Source organism: Sapajus apella, unplaced genomic scaffold, assembly GCF_009761245.1.
Source record: "Sapajus apella isolate SASKATOON/1434 unplaced genomic scaffold, GSC_monkey_1.0 scaffold46, whole genome shotgun sequence".
Classification (NCBI taxonomy): domain Eukaryota; kingdom Metazoa; phylum Chordata; class Mammalia; order Primates; family Cebidae; genus Sapajus; species Sapajus apella.
This window is the reverse complement of record NW_022436986.1, coordinates 15,376,422-15,400,013: the sequence shown is the minus strand read 5'-3', so window position 1 is coordinate 15,400,013 and position 23,592 is coordinate 15,376,422. Positions and strand designations below refer to the sequence as shown.

The following is a 23,592-nucleotide window of genomic DNA, read 5'->3' as shown; positions in this document are numbered from 1 at the left end:
ATATATACAAACTTCTACTTTCTTCAAGTATGATATTACCATTGTACGTATTTTACGTATTTTATAACTATGGATCTATTTTTTGAATTTATGTCTTTCAGTGCTTAATGCCTAGAGAATGTCTTTGAAGGTGCACACAGGGCTTGCAAGGCAATTTGCTTTTCTAAATCCTGACTCTGTCACCCTCCACAGCTACCCGCTCCCTTCCCCAGTGCTCAGCAGCTCCGACCGGTTGCCTTTTGGCATTGAGGAGAACGGGGGCACGCCGTTCCTCACTGCAGCTTCAGGAAGGCATCACCACCAGCACCAGCACCAGCACCAGCACCACTCAAACTACAGCCTCTCACTGACCCTGGAAAACAAAGAGGGGCCTCTCAGGTCCCCAAACTCCAGCAGCAAGTCCCTTACAAGTGAGTAGGGATGGAGGGGGCAAGGCAGGAGAGCGGGGAGCAATGCTGCAGGGCATGAGCCTTCCCTGGATTCTAAGACAGACCCTTGCTGTGCAGCACACGATGGTGGTCATGTTATGCTGGGCTACCAGGTTTGGGCCAGAGTAGACAAGAGCCTTATGCACTTGAGTAGAAGTACTTTAGGGATTATGGTTTACCAGTAAACTCCAATTTCATTACAGGGTCACATTTCTCCACCCCTTTTTTTTTTGAAATGGAGTCTAGCTCTGTCACCCAGACTGGAGTGCAGTGACCTGATCTTGGCTCACTGCAACCTCCACCTCCACCTCCTAAGCGATTCTCTTGCCTCAGTCTCCTGAGTGGCTGAAATTATAGGCAGGTGCCACCCTGCCTGGCTAACTTTTGTATTTTTAGTAGAGACAGGTTTCGCTATGTTGGCCAGGCCGGTCTCAAACTCCTTACCTCAGGTGACCCACCTGCCTCGGCCTCCCAAAGTGCTGGGATCAAAGGTGTGCGCCACCACGCCCAGCCTACACTTTCTTTCTTAACAGGTCTCTGCTTGTGTGGTAACCAGTACTGGCTTGAGCAATGGAAGAGAGAAAGAGGTGAGGGAAGTGAGGGCTGGACTTTCTACTTTCTTCATTACAGAAAAAGTCATTTTATCCCATTTCTGACATTCCATTTCTGAGAGCAAGGTGGTGTCAGGTAGATCCAATCTGTCCACTGTTATGGGTCCCAGGAAGAGAAGTTACAAAAATGGAGAGTGAGACCTTAGAAATTTTATTATTTTATTTTATGACAGGGTCTCACCATGCTGCCCAGGATGGTCTCGAGCTCTTGGGCTCAAGCAATCCTCCTGCTTCAGCCTCCCAAAGTTCTGGGATTATAGGCATGAGCCATTATACCCAGCCCAGAAATGCTGTTAGCAATATGATAGAGTGATGTTATATCTGTTAAATCTAATTTAAAAAGTGGGCTTTGATTCTGCATGTCCATTATTTTATTTTTCTAGAAACTCACTTTTATAATACATTACCAAAGAATTCATCTCTGGTAGACTAGGGGGAAAGAACCTGCTGTTTATCAAATGTTGTCTGAAAAGTCCTGAAGGCCAGGCGCGGTGTCTCACCTCTGTAATCCCAGCACTTTGGGAGGCTGAGGTGGGCGTATCACTTGAGGTCAGGAGTTCGAGACCAGCCTGGCCAACATGGTGAAACCCTGTCTCTACTAAAAATACAAAACTTAGCTGGGTGTGGTGGCGGGCGCCTGTAATCCCAGCTACTCGGGAGGCTGAGGCAGAACTGTTTGAACCTGGGAGATGAATGTTACAGTGAGCCAAGATGGTGCCACTGCACTCCAGCCTGGGCGACAGAATGAGACTCTGTCTCAAAAAAAAAAAAAGAAAAAGAAAAAGAAAAAAGAAGAAAAAGTACTGAAGTGGAGGCTTCGATTCTTTTTGATTCTAACTCTCACCTTTGAACTGGGTCCCCTCTTTGATCTCCGATTTTCTCATCCATGAAATGGGGTAGAAGGTTTTGAGATGATAACCAAGGAATCTTCCGGCTCTGATATTGCATGAGCCTGTGAGCTGGTGAGACAAGATGGGTCATTCAACCTTCACCTCGGGGCCACAGGGAACAATCTATGTTGGCTGAGCTGGAAATGGGAACTTGACACCCACTTGGTATCGAAGAATCAAAACTCTATCCCCTCATCACTATCAATGCTGCCTATGCCCTAGTCCCTGCCTCATCTTTGTATATCTGGATAACCATAACAGCCTTCTAAGGGGCACCCCCTCCAGCACAATCTCCAATTAGTAGCTGCCAAAGTCATAGCTCTCACCCCATAGCTCTGACCACATGCCATAAGACCTTTCATTGGCTCTTCACTGTCTGGGATAAAGTCCTCGCTTCTGAGTGGGGCCATACGCAGACCTGCATATCCTGACCCCTGCTAAGGTTTCCATTCTTCCCTCCACTCCTAACCACACTCTAGCTACACAGAGCTAATCTCTTCTCACCAAATACTCTGCTGGGTCTCAACTCTGTCCTTTGCACATGCTGCTGCCTGGAATGCTTTTCCCCACCTTGGTGAACTCCTACACATCCCTTAGGAGCACGTTCAAATGTTTGGTTGTCAGTGAAATGTTCTCTAACATCCATCCGCAATTCCTGGCTTTGGAGCACCTTCATCTTGCTCCTACAGCAATTAAATAAACCTTTTCTCAGTCTTTGGAATATCTCCACCATGTCTGTCATCCCCATTAGACTAGAATTGTGTCTTATTCACCTCTTTATTTCAGCTCCCAGATCTCAATTGCTAATGATACTTGGCACAAGTTTTAATATGTAATGAATATTTAATATGTAATGAATATGTAATGTATTAATGAGTAAATTCAAGCTAGAAGGAGAAGTAGTGGCAAACAAATCCAAAGTAGCACAAAAATCAAAATCAACAGATTTGATTTTAGGAATATAACATGGCTTTTAAGGGTACATAATATGCCTGTTAGCCTGAACTCTAATCTTTCCAATTTGCATAGTGCTTTCTATTTTTAAAGCATTTATACATAAATGACTTCATTTTATATTCACAGCAACCCTGTAAGGTAAGTAGTTTTCTTTTCTTTTTTAAATAGCTCAGAGGGTCAGAGAGGCAAAATGACTTACCCACGGGTGTCCAGCTCATGTGTGGCAGTCAGGCCTTGAAACTTTGACCTTAGATATTCTCACACCCCATCAGGCGATGCAAACTCCAGGCATGAGAGAGGAGAAAGCCGGCAGACAGCGTGCTGGGAATCAGGTGCTGCCAAGTCTTCCTTTTCCTCCTTATCTATCTGTCCTTTCAACTTTCCTTGTTTATTTCCCCTGGCTGCTTTGTAGAACTGAGTCCAGGAACACCTGCCTTGTTCAGTGAAGCCGCTGCTCATCTAAAGAAGCTGGAACTGGAAACTGTGAAGGCTGCTGGACCCTGGCCTCCTCTGCACATCAACATAAACAAGGTGCCAACATAAACAAGGGCTGGGGCTCTGCGGTGACCATGTGCAGTGACCATGGACTTGGTGCTGACATCAGACCTCTGATGAATCCTCTAGCCTGCCCGCGAAACCAAGCACATTTGCCTTGGTGGGATCGCTACTCTGTCTTTCCTGACATTTCTGTTCAGGCTGTCCTTTAGGAGCAAATATTTACTTACCTTCCTTTCAGGTGAATTATAGCATTTGGCGCCGTTCTTGGTGTCTTGTCCGACAGGCTAGATCTGTTTGTTAGTTGTCTCTCCCTCCTGCTAGATCGAAAGCTCCAGAGGAAGCATCCACATTTACCACTTTCCCTTTCTAGACCTCTGTTTCCCTCTGACAATGCCGGGCACATAGTAGATATTTAGTAACCATTTCCAGATAGAAGGAAGGGAGGGATTGAGGTAAGGAGGGAGGAGGAGACAGGACAGAAGCAAAGCCCCCTTTTGGCTAAACCTCTTCTCTTTCTCCTTCTCCTTCCTCCTCCTCCTCCTCCTCCCTTTCCTCCTCCTCCTCCTCCTTCTTCTGATGGAGTCTAGCTCTGTCACCCAGGCTGGAGTGCAGTGGCACAATCTCAGCTCACTACAACCTCCACCTCCTGAATCCAAGTGATTCTCCTGCCTCAGCCTCCTGAATAGCTGGGATTACAGGCATCTGCCACCATGCCCAGCTAATTTTTGTATTTGTAGTAGGGACAGGGTTTCACTGTGTTGGTCAGGCTGGTCTTGAACTCCTGATCTCATGATCCACCCATCTCAGCCTCCCAAAGTGCTGGGATTGCAAGCATGAGCCACCACACCTGGCCAAGGCTAAACATATTCTGACATCCAAATGGGCAGCCTTGTAAAAGCCTAATTTTATCTTAGAAGGATACATACGGCTGCTGGATTCAGTCTGTCATTTATTTCAACCTTCTCAATATCTCAGACCAGAGGAAGGGAAATACTTTCTCAAGGTTGCACAGCCCTTGACAACTCTCAGTATCTCAGACCAGAAGAAGAAAATGACGTTCTCAAGGTTGCATGGCCCTTCCCAAGGTTGCAAGGCCCAAGGTCGCAACTCCATCCCGTGTTTGCACTCCAACACGTTTCTTCCTTTTTTATGCCAGCATTTCTCAACTTCGGTGCTAGTGACACTTTGGGCTATGACTCTTTGTTGCAGTGGCCATCCTGTGCATTGTAAATATTTGCAGCCACAAACCACTAAATGCCACTAGCGACCCCCATCCAGTTGTGACAATGTCTCCAGACACGGCCAGATGTTCTCGGAAGGGCAAAATCTCCCTAGTTGAGAACCACTGTTGCACCTACACTTTAATTTTTTTAATCCCCAGAAGAAGAATCTTTTTCACTCATGGTTCCTTTCTGCCACTTTAATGCTTAGCTTTGTCCCTTTATGAGAGGGAACAGGAAGAATTCGGAAGAACTGACCTGGGAAGCTCCCACTCCTGCCCTGTGCAGCATGGGAATGTTATACCTCTTGCCCTTCCCCTCCCTGACCCTCCCCCTAAATCCCTCAGCTGGGCGGCCTGAAGTTCCTGTGATTACCAACAGCCTCCAGCCTCAGGTTTAACCTTCAAAGCCCTGCTCATTCACTTTTTTTCCTGTACCACCCTCCGTGATGGCCCCCTGGAGAGAATTCCTCCTGCAGGATGGCTCTGACAGCCATTCAATCAACAAATCTTTATTGAGCAGGCTTGCCTCAGCTGCTGAGGATTCAACCCAATGCACCGAGTGTCCCTAGATTGGTATTCTTTCTCTTAGTCTCTTGGTTTTCAACTTTTCTTCTGCAATATATATGATAAATGGGTTTAATGGGAGCTTATCCGGAGTTTGACAAAATCCAAAAATATTTTGCGAGGAAATACAACATATAGTGTAGCACAGAACTGACAAGCTCCATAGTGATTTGCAGTTGCCATGACTATTGGTGGGGCATTGACAATAGCAGCTTGCTCTGGGTGAAGGCCTACCTGAGACACCTGTGGGTTATCCAGCATTTCCCTGAAGCTCAAGTTACAGCTCCCTTCCTAGCTCCTCCACTCAAAGAAATTGGCCTGGCACAGTGCTCACATCTGTAATCCCAGCACTTTGGGGGGCCAAGGCAGGTGGATCTCCTGAGGTCAGGAGTTCAAGACAAGCCTGGGCAACATGACAAGACCCCTTCTCTACTATAAGTACAAAAATTAGCCAGGCGTGGTGGTGGGCACTTGTAATCCCAGTTACTTGGGAGGCTGAAGCAGGAGAATTGCTTGAACTCACAAGGTGGAGGTTGCAATGAGCTGAGATCCCACCACTGCACTGCAACCTGGGCAACAGAGTGAGACTTTGTCTCAAAAAAAAAAAAAAAAAGAAAAGAAATGCATTAGTAATCAAGTAAGCTAAAGTGATGTGATTATGCAGATAATTTTGAGTTTTTCCTGACACACACACACAATATATTACTACACACTTTGATTTTTTTTTTTTTTTTTTTGCGATGGTGTCTCGCTCTGTCTCCCAGACTGGAGTACAATGGCATGATCTCAGCTCACTGTAACCTCTGCCTTCCAGGCTCAAGCAATTCTCCTACTTTACCCTCCCGAGTAGCTTGGATTACAGGCATGTGCCACCACACCAGCTAATTTTTATATTTTTAGTGGAGACAGGGTTTCACCATATTGGCCAGGCTGGTCTTGAACTCCTGGCCTCAAGTAATCTGCCCACCTCAGCCTCCCAAAGTGCTGGGATTACAGGCATGAGCCACTGCGGCTGGCCACACTTTATCATTCATGAAACATTCCTTGCAACAGACTTCACTTCTGATCATGACATCAAAATTGGGAGCCACTGGCTTGGATGGCTTTTAAGGTTTTTTCCAGCCTCAAGGATCAAGAATTCTCTGATTCTTCTAAGGTTTGGATAACTTCCTATTCTTGATTCAATGGTGACATGTCATTTTCACTGTCCAGTTCTAAAGTTCGTGCCCAAAATTAGCACAAAAATTTCATTCTCGTTAGATTTTAGATGTGTAAACAATTTGTGTAAGCAATTTAAATATACATCTGATCACTTCTTTACCACCAAATAATATCCCCAAACAGATGAACTGTTTCCAACTATAATAATATCAAAGCCTAATTGTCATTCATGTCTGTGGTTTGAAATTCTGTAATCCATATTGAACAACAAAGTATCTTTCCACAATTCAAATTGACTGAACATAAAATACAAAATACAGTTACAGGAGAAGAGAAAGCACAACGTTCTTCAAGCCATCCTCCAGGCAGGAATGATATAGTCTTGTAACCCAGATGTTTATCTCCCACAGAGATATCTGTTAGACAAATTCATATAATGATGCACACATTTCCCAAAATATATACTGGCCTTCACCTGCATCAATTCATATAGCAGAATATTACAGGCCTTGCTTTGTCCAGGGTGAACAAGAACAAGCCAGCTTGAATTTTATGTCTAAAAAAGCAGTTTAGAATTAGTAAATTCAAGGGGAAAAATCAGTGCTAATTTCTCATTCTTATTTTAGCAGCATTCAATTTTCTGAAGTGGGTCCTCCGTCATTACTGCCAGTACAACTACTTCCCCTTAAGCAATTGTCAGAAGCCTCAAATGGGCTTTATAACCAGCTTGACTCCTGTATGCCAGGATGCCATTCTGAAAAATTAAATCTAATTTTAAAATTATCTCTTCATGCACCATTGAAATATCCATTCAATTATCTTGATGTAACAGGATTTATAAACACAAGATAAATTAACTTAAGGCTATACTGTAAACCTCACCTTTCAAAATAAATGTTACTTATTTGCCTGAAGGAGAAAGTGGAGGCCCTCGGGATAACTAATCCAGTCAAATGAGCCAGATTTCTTCAAATTCAACCTGACGGCTCAGGAACCATTGATGGCTCAGGATCGATCATTAGTGTTCTCACATCTAATGCTCTTTTTTTTTTTTTTTTTTTTTGGTTATATATATTTGCTAACTAAAGAATCTAACCTGAAAGTGCCGTTTATATCTGTTTTTCTCACTTGAGCACCATAGCAATCTTAGGAAGAAACAGATTCTGAGAATTTTAAGGGAACCAGTATGACTGAGTAGTCAGGAGCTCCAGCTTTGGAGTGACCGACATCACCATTCTTGGCTGTTAGTCTTGGCCCCTCTGCTTACTTCCTGTCTGACTGTGGGCAAGTGACTTACCATCTCTCCGCCTTTTTTTTTTTTTTTTTGTATCTATAAAATGGGGATAGTGATAGTAGTTACCTCGAACTGAGATGGTTACATGAGGGGACTTGGTGAGACATGAATATGAAATGCATAGTTAGTGGCTAACCCATAATAAGCTCTCAATATATGCTGGCAACTGGCTTTTTTTTTTTTTTTTTTTTTTTTTTTTTTGAGACAGCGTCTTGCTCTGTTGCCCAGGCTGGAGTGCAGTGGCGCAATCTTGGCTCACTGCAACCTCCATCCAACAACCTGAGCTCTGGTGATTCTCCCATCTCAGCCTCCTGAGTAGCTAGAATTACAGGTGCATGCCACCACAATCTGCCAATTTTTTTTATTTTTAGTAGAGACGGGGTTTCGCTGTGTTTCCCAGGCTGGTCTCCAACTCCTGGGCTCAAGTGATCCACCTGTCTCAGCCTCCAAAGCACTGGGATTACAGGAATGAGCCACCTTGCCCGGTCCATCATCATTTTTTTTTTAATTAATGGTGCAAGTAAGTGAAAGAGCTGAGATTCAAATCTGTCTTTGCCTGTCTTGCTGTTACATAAAATTGGAGAGTTCTGTTTGGTCTACCAAATGCTTCTCTATGTGTTTCGAGGTCCCCCTGGGAAACTCTCCACTATTTCTTCATTTCTTTATTAAACAGTGTTTGCTGGCCAGTTGCTCTCTACTTCCCCTACAGCTTTCGTAGCACTTGGTGTGTACCAGCGTGTTCAGTAGGACTTCTTAATTAGTGAGTAAGATTAATATTGGAACTTGCAGAACCTGAGAGCGTTAGGACATTTTATTCTGGCTGTGGGGTATGTGGCTGATATGTCACATTTAGTCCTAATATTACTGAACTGACCTAGCAATCATACGGTCATGTGCCTTTCTTATTAAACACATCTCTTCTAATAATGACTGTATATTATCATAATCTTCTTTAGTAGATATTTATTGGACATCTACTATGTGCTGAGTACCATATTAGCATTGAGATATGAAATGGCCACAATAGGCATGGTTAACAATAAGACATTATTTCCCAAAATGTGATGTGGTGTGTATACCATCAAAGATGGCTTCAGATTGTACACATGGATGAGCATTTTTTATTTTAATAGTGATGTGGATATCATGTTTATTATAGTAAATATAATAGTCACAAAGATATTATTGCTTCGGACACAATTCAAATAGGTAGTTCCAGAGTAATTCACCTTAACTGGATCACATGAATTATAGATACATGTTCAGTAAATGCACGGGATATGGCAAAAATTATAAAGGTCGTGCAAATTACTGAAGTGCAAGACACTCTACAATTAGGTAACAGATATAAATTTCTTGTTGAAAAATCACAATTTTCTGCAAGATTTGTTGTCAAAATACCAATGACTATTTTGTACCCTTCCCCTGGACCCAGCAAGTCACAGAATTGAGTCTTTCTATGTAAGAGATGGTCGTTATGGGGACAATAACACTAGATTGATGTGTAGGAGACTTGAACCAGGAGATGTCCTGTTCTGCCACTGCTTCTTGCCCCATGATGCTGGAAGAGCCTTCTTCTCTCTTTGAACCTTTACACTGACTTCTGGTAGAGCCTCACCCTATTTCACGAGGGAATGAGATGCTGTGCTGGGGAATCCTTTGCAAATTGTAAGGCACTGGTAACAATACAAGGAGTTAGTGATACGCCTGTCTATGTATCTAGATCTATGTGTTCTATGCAATTGTTGGGAAAAGTTAATGCATGTGTTTTCCTCTCCTTGTTTACAATCTGCTGTTTGTATTTTGGTTTGTCTCAGGCTGAAGAAAAGAAAGTCTCAGAGAAAACTCTTCAGACTCCACTTTTGCCTTCCCCTGTGGCGGATCATGTGAAGTGTAACATTCTGAAAGCTCAGTTGGAAAACGCTTCCCGAATGAACATCCAGGTGGGCAGAATGCATACATTCCTTTGATTTCATGTTACAGGATTTTTTCCATGTCACAGAGAAGAAAGAGGCACCATAGGACTGAGATGCTGTGTCAGTCAGGGTCCAGTCAGGAGATGGGAACTGGTTATGTGAACCATACCTGATATGTGAACCAAGATTTTAATATAAAGAATTATTACCTGGTGTACAGTTATTTATTAGGTACATGAAAGGGTAAAGAGAACTTGAAGGCAGTGGTTCTCAAATGTTATTGGGCATAAGTCACCTGGAAAATTGGGTTCTGTCCCCAGAGATTTGGTAAATTGGGGTGGGGGCTCATGAATATGCCTTTCCTTCCTTCCTTCCTTTCCTTTCCCTTCCCTTTCTTGTTTCCTTCCTTCCTTCCTTCCCTCCCTTCCTCCTTCTTTCCTTCCTTCCTTCCTTCCCTTTCCCTTTCCCTTTCCCTTTCCTTCCCTCCTTCTCTCCCTCCTTCCTTCCTTCCTTCCTTCCTTCCTTCCTTCCTTCCTTCCTCCCTTCCTACCTTTCTTCCTTCCATGCTCTCTCTCTCTTTCTCTCTCTTTCTTTCTCTTACTCTGTTGCCAAGGCTGGGCTGCAGTGGTGGGATCATGGCTCACTGCAGCCTCAACCTCACAGGCTCAATCAATCCTCCTGTCTCAGCCTCCCGAGTAGCTGGGACTACAGGTGTGCTCCAGAACACCTGGCTAATTTTTGGATTTTTTTGTAGAGATGGGGTTTTACCATGTTGTCCAGGCTGGTCTTGAACTCCTGGACTCAAGCAATCCTCCCACCTCAGCCTCCTAAAGTGTTGGAATTACGGGCATGAGCCACTGTGCCCAACCTGAATATGCATTTCTAACAAGCCCATAGGACCACATTTTGGGTCACACTATTCTAGGGTGCCAGAGACAGCAACTGCCATGAGCACTTTCCATCCCTGCAGCTGAGGGAACAGAGACGCTGTCAATATTAAAATTTAGATATCTGGAGAAGTCCTGTGGAGACGAAACTCAGACTTCCAAGCAGGGGTACTGTGCCTGGCACTGGCATTTCTGAGCTCTTAAGACATGCCTATGGGCTGGACTCATATTGAGGAGGGGACATCAGCTGGCTGGTGCTGATATGTCCGAGGTGGACACCATGCAGCTGGATCTGCCAGCGTTGGAAAACTGCAAACTGTATTCAGCTGTGACTGCAGGAGGAACTGCTGCTGCCCACATGAAGCAGCAAGGATGGGGTGACTCACAGGAGCAGGAAGCAGACAGGAAGGAGCACATTCCTCCCCATAAGCACCCCCTATGGACAGAGCCTATCATGGAGCCATCTATCAGGTTATGGTGAAGATTATGTGAGATGACCTACACAGAGTACCTGGTGCAATGCCTTGCTGTACCACTACAGAGATACTGATAACAGTGATCACAGTTGTGGTGTGATGAAATTGCTGGGGGCACTGATTGCTTGCAGATAACGGTGGTAGCCCTTTTTAGAGGATGGTCAAGTTTACTTCACATCACAAACCCCGTAATGTCAAGGTTATAGTCACAAATTCTTTATTTTCAGTCTACCTTCATTGTTTTCAGGAATGCCATTTTTATACTATCACAGAACAAACAAAACTGACACATATTTTGTAATTTACAAAGCTGTAATTATCTACATTGGAAAGTTCTAGCATGTTCTCAATAGTCCCACCCATGCTGCAGGTATTATCTGTGAGGGACCCTTATTTCTGCTCCATTGAAGAAATACAGTATATTGAAAATATTCCATTTTGTAAAGTGTGGGGAAGAGATGAGAAATAGATAAGAAAACATTTCCTGGCCAAAAAGTCATAGTGGAAGGGCATGAAAGCAGGAAAAAAGTGGGCCAGTGTGAAGTCAGTAATTTTACAGCAGTGTTTCCCAAGATGTTATAAGGAACACTGGCCCCATGGGATGTTCCCTGATAATTCAGGAAATGCTGCACACTAAATCCCATGGGACAGTTCCAATATACGTTAGCTTCTTATAGGCTCTGAAAAGTCCTGCAGGAAAGAAGCCCGTTTTACTTTCTTTCACACCCAACTGGCCATAGAACGCTTTGTAAAGTAGCTCCTACTGTCATCTGTAGAACTAATATTCACAGGAACACAGAAGCGTGCTTCGGGAATCCATGGTTTAGAGGGTTTTGAGGGGTTGTGATGGAGCGAGAGGTGGCTGATGCACAGCCAAGTATACTGCCAGGGCTTTCAGTGTTAATCCCCTATTGGCGTCAGTGCACAGCAAGAGTATAAGGAAAGGAAGCAGAAGTCAAACAGACCAATGGTCCTATCTGTTGCTAACTCTAAAAAAGGCTTTGGCTGGGCGTGGTGGGTCATGCCTGTCATACCAACATTCTGGGAGGCCTAGGTGGGCAGATCGCTTGAGCCCAGGAGTTCAAGACCAGCCTGGGCAACATGGCGAAACCTCATCTTTACAAAAAAATATGAAAAAAAATTAGCTGTATGTTGTGGTGTGAGCCTGTAGCACCAGCTACTCTGGAGGTTAAAGCAGGTGGATTGATTGAGTCTAAAGATCAAGGCTGCAGTGAGCCAGGACCATGCTGCTGCACTCCAGTCTGGGCAACAGAACAATATGCTGTCTCAAGAAATAAAAAAAATTAAAAACAAAAATAAAAAAGGCTGATTGGATCTATATGTGGGACATCTTGACAGGATAATCACGCTGTGTCCTCCAAGCCAGTAGACTTGAAATCTTTGCTCAATGTGTATTTAGAACAGAGGCCAAGCTCTGCATGTTGTGATGGGCATGAGGGCTGCAGGCCTCTGCATATTCAATTGACCACTAGCGTATGGTCAGCTGGCCTGGCTGGCTGGGTGGGTGTCTCTTCTTCCCCCACCATTCTTTGTGGGACTCATCAGAGGGAGCGGACAAGGCTTCTCTCAAAATTCTATGACATAACTCCTGCCAGGCTGTTACGGTTGTTATGCTGATGTGAAAGGACAGATTCCAAATTCCTTTGTAAACTGTAAGTGCTATGAGCTGATTATTATTCCTGACCTAAACTGTGAGGTGAGGGATTAAACTGAGGGCTTGGCTTTTCCCACGAGATTCCTTTCTAATTCAGGCATCAGCTGGCACGTAGCAGGTGTTCAATAAAAGTATGAATGCAAGAATTGATTGCATCTGAATGATTTTCTTAATCCCATTTCTTAGGAAAACATTTTTTTGTTAATGTATATAAACACCAGAGCAAGATTCTCTATTGATTGAATACTCGGTGAACCACCTCTTTGGTTCACTTGCCAATTTCTATAATCTTTTGAATGTAAGAGACTTGAAAACATTTTTTGCATGCCAACATGTTCAGTTTTGACTAACCTGAATACTTTCTTCAACAGGGTGGAAAAGAGGAATCAACATTTGTAAATATAAATAAGAAATCCAGTCTTCAGGACGCTAATGTAAGGTCTGTTGCTTCTTGTCTGAATGGGGAAATGATTATTCTCTATATCATCATCATTATCCTTGAAACATTGCTCATGAGGGCATTAGCTGATAAAATCAGAGGACAAATAAAACAGAGAATATGAGCCCAAAGAGATGGAAAAAGACTGGCTTAACCAACTTTCTTCAAGCCTCAAAAATGCTGCTTATTCTCAGGTTTCAACATCTCTGCCTCATTCACTTTGGGTTGTCACTCAAGCATGTAGACTTGACCTTGCCATCCCCCTGCTTAAAGTCCTTCCAAGGGTCCGTTTACACTCGGAATGAAATCCCAACTCCTTAACAGAGTGCAGGAGGCCCTTCATGACCTGGCTTCTGCTCACAACTCCAGCTTGGCGTTGGCCCAGCTTCCCTTGGCTCATTGATATGCCCTGCCTGCTGAGCTTCTTGTCAGTGCTGGAGCCACATATGTTCCTTTTTAAAATTTATTTACTTGGTTTTATTATTATTTTTCGAGATGGAATCTCTCTCTGTTGCCCAGGCTGGAGTGCAGTGGTGCGATCTCAGCTCCCTGCAACCTCCACCTCCCGGATTCAAGTGATTCTTATGCTTCAGCCTCCTGAGTAACTGAGATTACAGATGTGTGCCACAGAGCCCAGCTAATTTTTGTATTTTTAGTAGAGACGGGGCTTCACCATGTTGGCCAGGATGGTCTCAAACTCCTGACTTAAGTGATCCACCCACCTTGGCCTCTCAAAGTGCCGAGATTACAGGCATGAGCCACTGCACCGAGCCTATTTTTTATTTGTATAAATTTATGGGGTAGAAGTATAACTTGGATCTATGCATAGATTGCATAGTAGTTAAATCAGGGCTTTTAGAATATCCATCACTCAAATAATGTACATTGTACCTATTAAGTAATTTCTCATTATTCACCCTCCTTCTATTCCCTACACATGTTCTTTACAGCTTCCAGGCCACCACCACCCCAAACCCAGAGAAAGCCCTTCCTCCCCTGATCTCACAGAGAACAGGAGGAACTCTTTCTTTTTCAGCGCAAGTGAGGGATAACCTATAGATTGTGGTGGCCTCATTGCCAGCTGGTGGTTTACTAACACCAACAGGGTCTCCTTAGGGTAGCTTCCCAAAATGGGTCCAAGGACCACTGCATCAGAGTCTCTTGTTAAAAACACAGACTCATTGAGATACCACCTCACGCCAGTTAGAATGGCGGTCATTAGAAAATCTGGAGACAACAGACGCTGGAGAGGATGTGGAGAAATAGGAAAACTTTTACACTGTTTGTGGGAGTGTAAATTAGTTCAACCATTGTGGAAGACAGTGTGGCGATTCCTCAAGGATCTAGAAATAGAAATTCCATTTGACCCAGCAATCCCATTACTGGGTATACACCCAAAGAATTATAAATCATTCTATTATAAAGACACATGCACACGCATGTTCATCGCGGCACTGTTTACAATAGCAAAGACCTGGAACCAACCCAAATGCCCATCAGTGACAGACTGGACAAAGAAAATGTGGCACATATACACCATGGAATACTATCCAGCCATAAAAAGCGATGAGTTTGTGTCCTTTGTAAGGACATGGATTAACCTGGAAACCATCATTCTCAGCAAACTGACACAGGAACAGAAAGTCAAACGCCGCATGTTCCCACTTACGGGCAGGTGTTGAACAATGAGAACACTTGGACACACAGAGGGGAGCATCACACACTGGAGTCCGCTGTGGGGGCTACAGGAGGATAGTGGGAGGGAGAGTAGGGGAGGGATAATGTGGGGAGAAATGTCAGGTATAGGTGATGGGGGGATGGTGGCAACAAACCACTTTGCCGTGAATGTATCTACGCAACAATCTTGCATGATCTGCACATGTACCCCAGAATCTAAAGTACAGTAAAAAAAAAAAAAACACAGACTCCTGGGTACTACTCCAGACCTTTTGCATCCTTCATGTGTATGTGTGTGGTGGGGGTTTGGTGGGCACCAGTAGAGACAAGAATCATCACGTTAACAACCACCTAGGTGATGTAGAGCCACTGCTCTAGGGAATTATGATGGTTGATGCCAAAAATAAAAGCTAACATTTCTCTACATCACCTTATGATTCCCAATCTGTGTTCTTGGTATAAATTTGTCTTACTCCAGAGATGCATACCCAGCTGCCTCCAGGACTTTTCAGAAACTTAATTCATCTCTTCCCACCGCACCCCACTAATCTTCACCTGTTTTCCATTATTGGTCAATGGTGTTATTACCTACCCCTCACCCAGGCTAAAAATTAAGTTTCACTTTTATCTTCACTCAAGAATTTATGTCAGATAACCAATGGACCCTATTCAAAATAGTAATTTTAAGGAAATCTTTAACTCCTGGGAGTTAAAACCTGGGAGTCCTTGATTTTCTCCTACCTTGTTCCCTCATCTAATTGGTCACCAAGTCCTGGCAATTTGACTTCATTGTAGCTTCCACATCGATCCTATCCTTCTCTTGACTGTACCTTGAGCCCCCATTATCGGTATTCCAGACTTACTGCCACAACAGTCCTCTAGATGCTCCTGGCCTCCCTTTCACCTGGGTCCTCTTCGTTGTTCTAAGGACCTTTCTAAAATGTAAATCTGACTATGCCATTCCTTTGCCTAAAACCTTTAGAGAGTTGAGGTCCATTGCCTTCAGTGTAGACTCCTCAGCCTCTCCTATGACCTGGCCTCGACTTTCCCTCCAGTCAAAACCCTCTGCTGTTCCGCTGGGACCTCAGCAGACCCCTGCATTCAGCCAGGTCTTCACTCTGCCTCTCATCTTTGTGGTCTTCCCTCCATCTGAATAGAGGAAACTCCTCCGTGTAGCTTTTCCTGATGCTGACCGTTCCACCCAAGAAAATTCATGTGCTCCCCAATAGACTGTACATTCTTCCAGGGGCCATGTTCCCTTTACTTGGGAGTCACAGCCTGAGGAAACCATGAGTGTGGAATGCATTGACTGAGATGCTTTGTTTTCTCATTCATGTGTTTATTCAACATACTTTTTTTTTTTTTTTTTTTTGAGACAGGGTCTCACTCTGTCACCCAGGCTGCAGTGCAGTAGCATAATCATGGCTCACTGCAGCCTCAACCTCCTGGGCTCAGGTGATCTTCCCACCTGAGCCTCCTGAGTAGCCGGTACTACAAGCACACGCTACCATACCTGGCTAATTTTTGCATTTTTTGGAGAAATGGGGTATTATCATGTTGCCCAGGCTGGTTTCAAAGCCCTGACCTCAAGTGATCCGCCCGCCTCAGCCTGCTAGTGTTAGGATTACGGGTTTGAGCAACTGCACCCAGCCTCAACATGCATTTTTTTAAAAAGATTATTTATTATACTTTAAGTTCTGGGGTGCGTGTGCAGATCGTGCAGGTTTGTTACATAGGTATACACGTGCCCTGGTGGTGGTTTGCTGCATCCATCTCCCTGTCATCGACATTAGGTAATCCTCCTAATGCTATCCCTCCCAATTCCCCCACCCCCTGCTCTTCCTCCCCTAGCTCCCCACCCCACAGGTTCTGGTGTGTGATCAACACGCATTTATTAGACCCTGGTCATGTACTTATCACCATATTGAGCCCTGACCCAGAAGTGTCAGTTGACTTGCTCGAGGTCCCTTTTAAGGACCTCAACTTGTTTTGACACCTCGTTGGTCCTAGGAGGTAATGAACTGATTTTTTAGAAATGAAATTAGTCATGACCACTACAAAAATGCATTAAAAAATTTCCTTAAAATTACTATTTTGAGTAGTGTCCGTTGGTTATCTGGCTTCAATTCTTGAGTAAAGATAAAAGTGAAACTTAATTTTTAGCATTTTCACACATACATGAAATTAAAATGTGTTACGGCAAGTCCTAAAGGTCTTCTGACTATGCATTTTTCACATAAAATATAGTATGGTTCTTTATCTTTTTTAAAAAAATATATAGTCTGTGCTATGTTTAAAATAAAATAGCTACCAGATTACTTGGAATTAAAAACAGGTTATCCTTAGGTTTCTCTTCATTTTACCGGCAAAATCTGGTTATGAGCCAAACGCTCAATCTGGCTCACCTCTCATATTGGGGTGCAGGGGTGGCTGTTTTGGGGCAGAGAAATTTTATTTGGTATCTCAATTATGTTTAGTTCTCCCACTTGCTGTATTTTCTTCCCTATGTTTTTTTTTTCTTACTGTTTGGATTTTCTATGTTTTTTTAAAAAACTATAATTATTAATTAAGTAAAGTAGAAAGGCAAAAAAAATGGATTTCTTGACTATCAATGTTATTAAGGTATAAATTAACTGAGAAAGCAGTCCCTATGGCAAAAGCAAGACCATAAACCTGTTTTGATGGTGGTGTTCTGTTTTTCGGTGTGTCTCTAGAAGTCCTATTCCTATTCGTGTGGAAACTACCCAGCCAGCTGTGGAAAAGCCGGAAATCAAGCCTCCCCGAGTGAGGAAGTTAACAAGACAGTATAGTTTGTGAGTTCTGTACTGCAGCTTTTTCAATCATAACAACTGTGATGACTACATGTTTAGGTACAAATGCTTCTTAGCCCCTCTGACTAGTTCCAGGGAGCCAGCTCCCAAATTCCATTTCTTTCCAATTTAGGTAATCATGGGACTAGCCCTTTCTCCCTGAAAACCTTACATAGTTGGTATAAGAATTCATTGTTGACTACTGTGTAATAAATTACTCCCAAACTTAGTGTCTTAAAACAATCCACCTTTATCACCTCACAGTTCCTGTGGAGTGGGGGTTGGGGCACGGCTTAGCTGGGTCTTCTGTGTTCGGGGCTCTTACATTCAAGGTGTCAGGGCTGCGGTCTCATCTGCGGGCTCATTCTTAGTTGCTGACAGGGATCAGGTCCTCAAGGACTGTTGGACAGAGGTTGGTCTCAGCCTGTGGTCACTTAGGTCTCTCCAGCTGTCTCTATCAGCGAAAGCACACAAGAAGAGCCAGAGAGAGTGCCAGCAAGGCAAAGGCACAGTCTTTTATAACCTATGCACAGCACTGACATCCCGTCACTTTTTTTTTGAGACAGACTCTCACTCTGTCACCCAGGCTGGAGTACAGTGGTGCGATCTTGGCTCACTGCAATCCGCCTTCCAAGTTCAAACGATTCTCCTGCCTCAGCCTCCCACGTAGTTGGCATTACAGGTGTGAGCCACCATGCCTGGCTGATTTTTGTATTTTTAGTAGAGACAGGCTTTCTCTATATTGGCCAGGCTGGTCTAGAACTCCTGACCTCAAGTGATCGGCCTCCAAAAGGGCTGGGACGCAGGTGTGAACCACCATGCCCGCCCCCCATCACTTTTGTCATATTCTGTTAATTAGAAGCAAATCCCTATGCCCAGCCCACACTCAAGGGGAGGGATTATACAGGGGCATGAATACTAGAATGGGGATGATTGCAAGCTACATCAGAAGCTACCTTCCACAGCATATCCGTGAAATGGCAGCCCTGTCTGTCAACACAGCCAAAGCTAATCACGGAGCTTTAGGAGGAGCCATTTCCCAAAGTGTCCCAGAACCACCAGGGCCCATGTGCACCTGACTGTTCTAGGCATCGCTGGGGAATAGTAAAGTGACTTTGACAATTCCCATCCAAAGACTTACAGTTTATTAGAGGGAAAGACAGGAGTCACAAATAATTATAATCCAAAGCAGAAAGGTAACTGCTGTCATAAGGGTGCGGAGTACTAGCAATAGTTGTAGTACTGATCACAGTGGTAGTTCCCATTTCTTTTTCTTTTTCTTTCTTTCTTTTTTTTTTTTTTTTTTTGAGATGGAATCTTGCTCTGTCACTCTATCACCCAGGCTGGAGTGCAGTGGCACAATCTCTGCTCACTGCAACCTCCGCCTCCTGGGTTCAAGCAATTCTCCTGCCTCAGTCTCCCAAGTAGCTGGGATTACAAGTGTCCGCCACCATGCCTGGCTAATTTTTTTGTATTTTTAATAGAGATGGGGATACACCATGTTGGCCAGACTGGTTTCAAACTCCTGACCTCCAGTGATCCACCCACCTTGGCCTCCCAAAGTGCTAGGATTATAGGTGTGAGCCACCACGCCCAGTCGGCAGTTCCCATTTCTTGACCTTAGCTATGGCATGGGGTACCATGCCTAGATGCGTCATTGGTCAGAGAGTAACTGCAGGGGGATCCTGGACAAATGGAAAGCATGGGAGCTTTGGAGTTGGAAAGACTTCTGTTAGGGCTCTGACTAGTTTACAGTGATAAGCTCTTAGAAAAATGACTCTTTGATCCTCTCTTCCTTCCTCTGTAAAACATGTGAGATAATACCTGCCTCTGAGGAGGGTTTGTTTTAGTTTTAGTTTTTGTTTTTGTTTTTGTTTTTTGAAACGGAGTTTCGCTGTTGTTGCCCAGGCTGGAGTGCAATGGTGCAATCTCGGCTCACCGCAAATCCCCCTCCCGGGTGCAAGCCATTCTCTTGCCTCAGCTTCCCAAGTAGCTGGGATTACAGGCATGCACCACCACGCCTGGCTAATTTTATAGTTTTAGTAGAGACAGGGTTTCTCCATGTTGGTCAGACTGGTCTCAAACTCCTGACCTCAGATGATCCGCCTGCCTCGGCCTCCCAGAATGCTGGGATTACAGGTGTGAGCCACCATGCCTGGCCGTCTCTGAGGAGTTTTGTGGGGTTGAACATGAGAGAATGTGGATAAAGCCCCAATGCCTTGGCCATAAGATGAGGTCCCCTTTCTTTCTTCTCTAGGATCTGGAAGCGTCTGAGGAAAGATGGAATTTAGGAGATACCCAGAGTGCAAAGCGTAGGACAGGGAATGGGATTGTGGATGCAGTTCTCTAACAGCCATCTCAGGTCTGCCATTTGTACCTGTGAAAAGGAACAGAGGCGTATATGGGGGATATTAAGGGAGACATACCCTACCTCATTATCCTTCATAGAAACTTCTGGTCAGCTGCATTTCCTAGGAAAGCCAAAACGAGTAAAGGTGAAATAATGAACAGTCCTAGTGATCTCTGGGGGACAATTAAGCCATAACAGTTTGCTTCCCTCAAGGATAAAGCTGGCAGAACCTGCCATTCCTTTTACATTTCGAAACTCAAAATGTTATTATCGCTCATTTGAGAGATGTAATCACGTTTGAAATAATGACTGACTGATATATAACCTGGAAGGAAAGAAAGTTTCACTAACTCACCAAACTCACTTTTTTTTTTTTTTTTTTTTTTTTTTTTGATACAGAGCCTCACTGTGTCACCCAGGCTGGACTGCAGTGGCACAGCCTTGGCTCAGCGCAGCTTTCACCTCCTGGGTGCAAGTGATCCTCCGCTCTCAGCCTCCCCAGTAGCTGGGATTGTGGTGCATGCCACCATGCCCAGCTAATCAAACTGGCTCTTTTAAGGACACTGCTTTTCAAATGTTGAGCTTTACATGTGTATTTCTTAAGCTGCCCCAAAGTATTCTGCTTTGAAAATCAGAGTGGCAGTATTTTTCCTATAGTAGAAAATAGCAACATTCATAGATGAGATTTTTCCCAGTGTTAAGTTTTTGTCCCATAAAGAGTTATTGAATCCTTGACAGTGGTTCCCACTCATTTGCCCATCTTTTTATTATTTAAAAAAAATTTTTTAGGCAAAGTCTTGCTCTGTCACCCAGGCAATGGTGCAATGGTGCAATCTCAGCTCACTGCAACCTCCACCTCCTGGGTTCAAGTGATTCTCCTGCCTCAGCCTCCCAAGTAGCTGGGATTACAGGCATGCACCACCACGCCTGGGAAATTTTTGTATTTTTAGTAGAGAAAAGTGTTTGACTATGTTGGCCAGGCTGATCTTGAACTCCTGACCTCAGCTGATCCACCCTTCTCGGCCTCCCAGAGTGCTGGGATTACAGGCATGAGCCACCACACCCAGCCTTTTCCCATCTCTTTAACTTTCTGATATTGATAAAGTTGACATGTGGTCAAGGAATATAGTTGGGAAAACTCAGATTTCCGCTTATCTGGAAAATATGTTTTTGCATCATCGTTTTTGAGATACAGATTTATGTGCACACATAACCCTTTTGGCTGTTGTAATATTCCTAGTTCCTAGGCTGGAATAAGGTGTAGTCAGCTTTTAGGTTGCTCTGCCAAAAGCATTGTAACATTCAGGTGCTGTGAAAAAGCCTTCAAACCACTGCTTTTTTTTTTTTTTTAAGATACAAACAAAAATCTCAGCCACATTCTTTCCTAGAAATATGACAAGGAGCGCAAATGTGACTGCTGCGTGCAGTGAGAAGGGAGCAGAGGAGCTCTACAGAGAGAAGGCAGATGAAAAGGTCTCTTTTGGGGGGGTGGGGATGGAATCTCACTCTGTCACCCAGGCTGGAGTACAGTGGCACAATCTTGGCTCACTGCAACCTCCGCCCCCTGGGTTCAGGTGATTCTTCTGTCTCAGCCTCCCAAGTAGCTGAGACTAGTGGCATGCGCCACCATGCCTAATTTTTGTATTTTTAATAGAGACGGGGTTTCACCATATTGGCCAGGCTGGTCTTGAACTCCTGACCTTGTGATCCACCTGCCTCAGCCTCCCAAAGTGCTGGTATTACAGACATGAGTCACCAGGCCTGGGCAGTTCTTTTTTTTTTTTAGACAAGACCTCACTCTGTTGGCCAGGCTGGAGTGCAATGGTCAATCACAGCTCACTGCAGCCTCAGGTAATCCAGCTCAGGTGATCCTCCCACCTCAGCCTCCCAAGAAGCTGGGACTACAGGTATGTGCCACTATGTCCAGATAATTTTTGTATTTTTTATAGAGACGAGATTAGACCATGTTGTCCAGACTGGTCTCAGACTCCTGTGCTCAAGCAATAGCCTGCCTTGGCCTCACAAAGTGCTGGGATTACAGGCATGAGGCACTCTACTCAGCCAAAAGTGTCATTTTTATATTGATACCAGCTAGTATGTTTAGAAATTATGAGTTATTTTATTTTTTCCAGAAATATAACTTCACTATGTATTTAAACATAGTGTAGAAGTCTTAAAAAATTCAATGGTGCTCACTTTGGCAACACGTATACTGATACAGAGAAGAGTAACATAGCCCTCTTGGGCAAGGATGACATGCAAATTTGTGAAGCGTTTCATATTTTAAAATTTTTTAATTAAATAGTAGAGTATTTATAAGTTAATTTAAAAAGTTGAAGAAAGAAAAAAATGTAAATAGGGAAGACAGAAGAGAAAAGTAGCCAATTCCCCAGAATAAAAAATAACCAGGGTTCACAGTTGATGTCTGTTGCATTAGACAAGTTTGTATGCTTATATATTGTTAAAATAGAAACAACTTCAAAGCAGAAATAAATCTGTATGTAAAATTTTACTCATTAAAGTACTGTTTTGTGCCTTTATCATGAATTTACCTCAGAAACAGGTAAAATTGGAAGACTTACTGAATTTTAGAGATACACTTCTTGGCCGTAAGATCTAAACTAAAACAAAAGATTATAAAAACCATTATGAATTTGGAGTCTTCTTCAATTTTAGACAGTATCACTTGACTCTCTTCTATGAAAGATGAACTATGGTTTTTTAAGGCCTTTTATGTAAAACTAAATAGTAATAACTATGCTATTGAGGTGATAATTTTTTTTTTTTTTTGAGACAGTTTTGCTCTTGTTACCCAGGCTGGAGTGCAATGGCGCGATCTCGGCTCACCACAACCTCCGCCTCCTGGGTTCAGGCAATTCTCCTGCCTCAGCCTCCTGAGTAGCTGGGATTACAGGCACACGCCACCATGCCCAGCTCATGTTTTGTATTTTTAGTAGAGACAGCATTTCACCATGTTGACCAGGATGGTCTCCATCTCTTGACCTCGTGATCCACCTGCCTCAGCCTCCCAAACTGCTGGGACTATAGGCATAAGCCACTGCATCCGGCCTGAGGTGATAATTTTTTAAATGAGGTAAAAAGAAATTTTAACCCCCCTTATCCACTTAACTAGCCATGTGACCTTGAGTAAATAATTTCACAGCTGCTAAATATCATCTGATTCTCTGAAAAATGGAGATAGAAATAGACAGGGTTGGTGTGAAAATTAAGTGAGTGAATGAACAGGTAACCCATCTGACCGCTGTCATTTGTGGGGACCCAGATACTTGGTGTATTATTAATGTTTCCACGTTCTTATTCGATTCTCATCTTTCCCCCTTTTTAGTAATGAATCCTAAGTCCTCCACTTGAGGCTTCTCTTCAGATTATTTAGAATAATCTAAAACCTCTCAGGGTCCCCTCAATCAATCCCATCCACGCTGCAGCTGTGTCTAATGACCACATGTTCCCATGTGGCCCGGTGCCAGGCTGAGGCCTTCCTAGTGACTCTGCACAGGCCGCACTGGTGCCCACCTACCATGGGTCTTGAATCTACACTCTTGAGCTCAGCCATCATTCTAAAACACAACCCCTATGCAAGGTGGCTCCAGAAGTTCTACATGGCAGATCCTTAGGGACAATGTGCCTGGAGTCCCCAGTGCCACCCTCAAAGCACAGAGTCAAACAGATATTTGTACACCCACATTCATGGCAGCGTTATTTATAATAGCCAAAAG

At 43.8% G+C, this 23,592-nt stretch overlaps 1 protein-coding gene and 1 pseudogene across 4 annotated transcripts in view; both read left to right on the top strand.

The window, feature by feature from the left end:
• EPB41L4B (erythrocyte membrane protein band 4.1 like 4B) overlaps positions 1–23,592 on the top strand; it is a 161,531-nt gene that overhangs the window by 112,064 nt on the left and 25,875 nt on the right. For all 4 annotated transcript variants that reach the window (XM_032240304.1, XM_032240302.1, XM_032240303.1 and 1 more), the window contains exons 16-20: positions 193–410; positions 3,299–3,417; positions 9,443–9,568; positions 12,951–13,018; positions 17,410–17,508. In XM_032240304.1, the coding sequence (XP_032096195.1) occupies positions 193–410; positions 3,299–3,417; positions 9,443–9,568; positions 12,951–13,018; positions 17,410–17,508 (630 nt within the window). The remainder of the gene's footprint in view (positions 1–192; positions 411–3,298; positions 3,418–9,442; positions 9,569–12,950; positions 13,019–17,409; positions 17,509–23,592) is intronic.
• LOC116524949 lies at positions 22,044–22,141 on the top strand (annotated as a pseudogene).